At 40.1% G+C, this 6839-nt stretch overlaps 1 protein-coding gene across 1 annotated transcript in view; it reads right to left on the bottom strand.

Moving 5' to 3' along the window:
* Positions 1–1889: 1889 nt before the first annotated feature.
* LOC107584555 (XK-related protein 4) overlaps positions 1890–6839 on the bottom strand; it is a 58393-nt gene continuing 53443 nt past the window's right edge. Inside the window, exon 3 of the mRNA XM_016271229.1 lies at positions 1890–6229. Coding sequence (XP_016126715.1) covers positions 5277–6229 — 953 coding nt within the window. The 3' untranslated portion in view covers positions 1890–5276. The remainder of the gene's footprint in view (positions 6230–6839) is intronic.

The raw sequence follows: 6839 nt of genomic DNA, 5'->3' as shown, positions 1-6839 counted from the left end.
CAAATAAGTATGCAACTGCTAATAGATTTTATTCAGGCGACAAAGCATACAGGTCTTTCAGAATTCATTAAAATTTTGTAACATTCCTGAAATGTGTTCATTACATCAAGGCTGTTCAAATCTAATAAGTAGTGGAAATAATGGCGGTAAATGTGTAATTCTTTTTATAAGAGATTTTATTATTCCCATTAAAACTGAATATTCCGATGGATTCAGTGTTGGTAAAACAGTTTTAATGCACTCTTGTGCTCAGTAAACCACTCTCCCATGATCCTTTGGGAGACAATATCTTGTGTGTGACAAAGATCAAATGTCAGCATGAGCGCGGTCTTCATCACCCTGTCCTGTGTTCTCTGTGCACATCCGGTGTGTTTAGTGTATGATATGCAAATGCACCAGTGTTGCTATTTATACATCTGTTTGGTATTACCTTACAGCATTTGTGCATCCATTGTAAATCCCCCCCAAAAAATCACTTGGAAAAATAAAAGTATTTTCTTGGAAGAAAATCTTTATTATTCATGATCTCTCCTTGCATTATACATGTGCTCCTAATTTTCTTTCAGCCTCTCCAGGAGTCTCTTCTTATTAAGGTGTAAAACCTTAAATCATAGGAGGTGTGAGAATACATATTCAGACAAACTAATCACCAAGCCTTGCATTTGTGATAGACTGATTCTGAAAAAGCAGATTTGCTCATCACCAGTGCTTTTTTTCCAACCTTGAAATAGTTACTGACATTCTAAGAATTCAAATGGACCTTAATCACACATTAACTGCGAATCCGAAAGAAGATTGCTCTAATAAAATGGCCACAGTGTACTTTATTAAATGAATTTGGTACTTTGTGTTGCATTAGAATCAAATAAAAATTTACAAAAATCCAATATGTACAAAAATGTAACGTACTTTTTGTTTTTACTCAATTTACAATAAAATCAGATAACAGATTTGATGCATTTTACGCACTTCAGACTTTCATCACACGATACAACTTACTTAAGGGACCAATAATAAACATTTTTTTGTTAGTTTTTTGCTTTTTTATGTCATTTATTACATCACATACACCACACTAGTTTTATCTGTATTATGTCATATGTAACTGCCGATCTCTAGTCAATAGACACCCTTCACAACCAGGACTCGGAGAGGAATGTTCTTTTACACATGTACATTTGCATACATTTATTTACAGTTAAATAGCCTTTTGCAAGTCACTATGGAACTTCGGTTGTAACTGAAATACCAGTAAAGTCTGTACATCATTTCTGAATGCTGAACTGAATGCCACCGAGTTCATTCAATTACTGTGCTTGTACTAATATCGTGCTTTATAAATAACCACCGGTTATCATTTATCTAAATGTAAATTTCTTTTTTTTTTTTTTTACCCCCATTTATGGCATTCTAGTAAGTATCTATGTCTCCGTGTGAGGGAGGATCAATTTGTTTATTCAACAAAAGAAAGCTTCTCCGATGAATAATAAAAAAGTGCCACATTTAATTTCAGCTAAGTTATTCAGTGTTTTCTAACTGATTCAAAATGCTCACAATCTTATAACAGTACGGCCTGTGACCCCTGACTATCTTGGTCGTCATTTTGATTGTTTGTCTGCATATGCAATTTCATTTCAGTCTGCTTTCTTCTGCTTGCAGTATAAGCCCTGTTGAAAAAAACAGCATATGGTGGTTAGGTATGTTTTGAAGCATGGCTGCTGGTTTGAGCTGGTTATTAGCTGGTTATGAGTTGGTTTAAGCTGGTCATGTGCTGGTCCTAAGCAACTAGTTCCTGCTCAGGACCAGCTTAGAACCAACACATGACCAGCTTAAACCAGCTCAAACCAGCAGCCATGCTTCAAAACATACCTAACTAGCATATGCTGGGGTTTTTTTCAACAGGGAGCACAGTAAGTACGCTAATCAATAATGCAACGTCATCACACTAGCATGACAGCAATCATGTGCATGACTAAAACTAAACCAAAAGAAACAAACAGAAAATGTCACTTACAGATAATGAATCCACAAAAAGGCGAGCATTGTTTAAGGCAAATAAAACAGAATCAGCTTGCATGAATTGAATGTTCTCCTGCTGTGAAAAGTTGTAAAATAAGTCCTGCTTTTGAACTCGGCTCTACTGATGTACCGGTAATAAACAGAGCAGCCTTCAACTCCTCGGCTCATCCACCGGGACTCCATCACAATAAATTCCTTCATGTCAGCCACATCAACAACTAGAGCTGGAGAGTGGTCTGTTTAAAATACCGCTTTGAGGTAGGTTACAGGTATGAAGTTTTTCCAGAGCGAAGAAATGGTTGACTATGATATCTCTAGGTTAATTGATAAAAACCCAGATAGAAAAATAGAACTAGAAGTGCAAAATAAAGATACATAGTTTAGCTGTAACGTTATGATTAGCTTAAATGTTAAGACGTAGGTCTACCTATGCACATAAACTGAGTGAATAGCTTTTACTTGATACGTGTTGGGCTAAATTCCAACCCCCTGCCAGATTATTGTTACAGTGAATATTAAAATCCACACTCTCTATTTTCTAAATACATGTTAAAGATCTTATTGTAAGCAATTCATCCACGACTGACTTCTCTCTTGTGACGTATGCAGGACTTCTCCAATCTTTTTGACTAATAGTATTATCATTAATAATGTGGAGAATATGCCATCAAAACAGGCTATTCCGCATCTCCAAACATCTACACAGCCTTTTGTGAAAAGGCCTTGATTCATTCTGCGTGTGCTGAATGCATCACTTTGTTGAGTGTTTTAAATTCATGTCATATTTCAACATTAAAAAAAATTATTGAGGCCTTGCACCTGATAAAGGAGAATGTCACCAAAACTCACAGACACAGCAAGTGTTGCCATTAGGATGCTCATCTTAATCAGATGAACCAAAACGCAGTGTGCTTGGGGTATCACTGAAACAAAAATATCATGGTATTTATGGAAAAGCTAAAAAAAACGTAGGATGCTTTTGAAAACGATGGATACGTAATATCGCAGAGGTGTGCGATACATCACTCGACTTCCTTCAAAAATGGTCTTGTGTAGGTGGTGCAGCAATTTAAATCTGAAAATTGCCTAATTAGTGTGCTAACACAAGTTTTTTGTGCTCTGACTACAGGGGACTCTTTTAGAAGGCTGTTTGGAAAATTTTGCCAAGAGACAAAGTATCATCATCATCCATCACACAGAGAAATTAAAGTATAAGACACATTGGGGGAAAAAATGCTGACAAGATAGGAAAGTAGCAAAATAGCTTAAATATACAGGTCTACGTAGATTCATACAATCTCATCTAAATAATTTTTTCTGTTCTATTTTCTTTTTTTATTTGCAACAATTTTATTTGCAAATGTGCAGATTGCTGCAGGCTAAAACAACTATGCTTTCAGTTTATTTGCCACCAATGGTAGGACGTTACAACACCTCAGGAGTGTTTCAAAGCTACAAATTACAGTTCAGATATGACCAACTGAAGCAAAACGAATCTAACCGTCCTAGATCAGTCATCTCCACACTGTCAAATGGCATTAAGCAAAATAATGTGCACCTTAAAATCAACCATTTTGTAAGACACGTTTAAAATCCATCAAAAACCAAAGAAGAAAAACAAAGAAAATAGAGTATTAAAAAGTTACACATAAAACATTTTTTCCCACACTTTCAAAATCGCAAACTATCCACAACAGGCACATCTAGCTTCTGTCGCAGTAAAATTTCACCTTGTCTCTCAACGTAAGTGTAAAGAAATCCTTTATTGTTCTGAGACTCCTTCCTGTGACATGTTTTGTGCTTGTTTTCTATTTATTTTTTATTTTTCCTCACCTCCACATCTCCTTCGGATATTCGACATAAAGACACAAAGAAGCACTTGCAACTGAACGGAAAGTTTAAAACTCCAACACTTTCATATATAAAGGATGCTTTTGGCTGATTTAAAGATACAGTGCTCTTTTAGGCAGATGTGATTTGTTGAACCATAGGGCCCGGAGCGTCATTCGGAGCACATTAGCTAGTCTGTACTCTGTGGCAGACTACTTATCCCTGACCATTTGATTTGTAGACCGTGAGTTGGCAATTGAAGAGCCTGATGGAGAAAGTCTTGATTACACTGCAGAGTTTGGAATAGTACACTTCGCCGGCTTTCCAGATGTGTTGAGAAGTGACCCCATTTATAGTCTATTTGTGCGCCTTTAACTTATTTTACTGTACCGATACAGACACACCAAAACTTGACCCAGCCTAGAAGAACACTGTATCTTTAACCTAGAAGATGACGCGCATCCAGGTTCTGTCGAGTACAGTTTGGCGGACACTGTATGAATTGTGATGGTCTTTGCCCCCCACTTTGCTGTGAACCAAACGGATCCTTGTCAGCCCACAGCGATGAGGTGAATGAGGTCGGATCGCCAAAGGGAGCTGCCAGGAAGTGTTTTCTTGGCCTATTGTCTTCTCTCGAAGACAAAAACGAGTGTGTGTTCTCCCTGTTTTGTTGTCCCAAGTGGCTTGGACTCTTGTGATGATCGCATACTTTCTTTTCTCGTCTTTTTTCTTTGTACAGGATTCAAGTAGATGGTTGAAATGCTGCCCTGTTTATATATACAATATGTGGTCGAGCCACAGTTCAGCGTGGAGTCAGTGTGAGTGGAGCGTTTGGCACTGGTACAGAACTGCTGATGAAACATTACTAATAGGTTACAGCACCCTAAACAAGGACGTGTCGAGTCTAATCAGCCATTTTTTTTTATTTGTGTACCATCAATGTGATATTTGGACCACTGTTTCTCCAGTGCGGTGGGTAGTCGGTTGGTTTGTCTGCACTGGATGCTTGGTTTCAAAGGGAAAGGCCTTTGTTTTGCATTTGCTGCAAGAGACAAACTATGAAGTGTTCTGGATGTCCTCTTGGAGACGTCGGCTCGAGGACGATCAACTCTGGGAATGAAGGTCTGTACAACACTGAGGAGGACCGAGGGGTTTGTGGTCTATATCAGCCAGTGCAATGACTTTTAGAAACCCAGATATTCCCTGACAAGACAGAAGTAATACAAAATAAAAAGCAACGAGAGAACGGCTTAAAAAAGATTGATTATTTAATTCATCCACAAATATGTTGTGCCTAGATTTGCTTGTCCATGACAATCAACATCATGACTAGATGCTTTGTATGCAAGGAACGTTATTGCCACAGTCCTGCTGTTTATTCAAGTGGAAAGTAAAGTGTTAATGTTTGTGTGTTTCCACAGCGCAGGCTACAAGGTGGTCTCATACTCCAGACGCTCTTGGACCAATGTGTCGTCTTTATATTGGAGGCGCGGCGGGGTCGGAGACGAGTCTATGGCCAGGATGGCTTTACGTAAACTCCTGTCTAGTACGTGCCTCTCCCAGGCAGGGTAGCGGTTCCTGCACAAGTCTATTTTGATGACTGTCTCCTCCAGGCGCGGGGCACGGGAGGAAGGTGTGGAGGGTGCGGTGGGCCGCACCTGAAAGACGGGTACGCAACCGTCCCTCTCGCTGTACTTGGCCTCGCGATCAGCGTCCCTGGCTAGCGTACCTCCGCGGTTGGAGCGCAGGGAGTTGGTGGCGCCCTCGGGGGGCAGCGTGAAGGTAGCGGTGGGGTCCTCGAGCTGGACCAGGCTGGCCGAACGACCAAAGCGCGGCCCGTTGGGATGGAAGAAAGCGTAGTACATGAGCATGAAGACGATGCCAGTGAAGAAGCTGGAAAAGATGACGCACAGAGCGGGCACGGCGAAGGCGTCTGTGCTGGGCGGTGAGCGGTACAGGTACCACAACGCGCTCAGGGCCGTGTTCTCTAGCAGGATCATGAAGTAGTAGATGAAGAGACGGCAGCGGGTGTGTCCCTCCTTCACGTTGAACCAACTGAAGATGTAGATGATTCCCACTACCATGTCAAAGACGATCTCCTCCCACTTGGTGATACAGAATTCGGTCTCGCAGTGTACGATCCAGAAGGTCATGATGCACCAGTGCAGCACGATGAAGATGCCGAAGTAGAGCTGGAACACGGAGGCAAAGAGAGCGAAGGTCACTACACGAGCGGCGATGGTGAAGAAGTGCCAGCAGAATTGGATGATGACGGCAAGGTAGCTGATGGGCTTCTTGTCATCGCGGGAATCACGCAAGGCTTTCTGGTAGGAGGCCAGAGCCCAGGCCAGAGACACCAGAGAAGCAGCCGCTGTCATCCCTGAAATAAAAGGAGAGAAGTGTTGGTTATGGCTGGACATTATAATCCTAAGTATCCCTGTTAATCAACCCAAGAAATATGAGCACATAGAAAACTACACAAAGTATTTATGTGCAGTATGTAAAGAAAATTTGGAAATATTTAGTGATTTCTTTAACCGACACGTGCCAGCTCCTATAATTCAAGTTATGAAAAAAATATCCCTGTATCGTTTGTTTGTGCGATCGTGAATGTTATATTAACAAACAAACCTAACTTTATCCAGCAGTTCAAAAAAAATTTTTTTATTAAAAGTTATTATTGAGTTACATTTTAGACATATATTATACAGTATATATATATATTTCTGTTTCACCAACGAAAATAGTTTGAAACAATGCCAGAGTAGAACATTTGTGCTTTGTTCCTGAATTAATGTTTTCGAACAAATCATTTGAGTCAATAGTTCAAAAATCCATTCATAAAGACAGCCACTTTCTTCGTTTCTACACTCTAAAAAATGCTGGGTTAAATACAATCCAGCGCTGGGTAAAATAGGGACAAACCCAGAAATTGGGTTGTTTTGACCCAGCGGTTGGGTTAAATGTTTAAATGTTTAACCCAACCTTCT

This window comes from Sinocyclocheilus grahami, unplaced genomic scaffold (assembly GCF_001515645.1).
Source record: "Sinocyclocheilus grahami isolate Dianchi unplaced genomic scaffold, SAMN03320097.WGS_v1.1 scaffold5.1, whole genome shotgun sequence".
Taxonomy (NCBI): Eukaryota; Metazoa; Chordata; class Actinopteri; order Cypriniformes; family Cyprinidae; genus Sinocyclocheilus; species Sinocyclocheilus grahami.
This window is presented reverse-complemented; position numbering and strand designations above follow the sequence as displayed.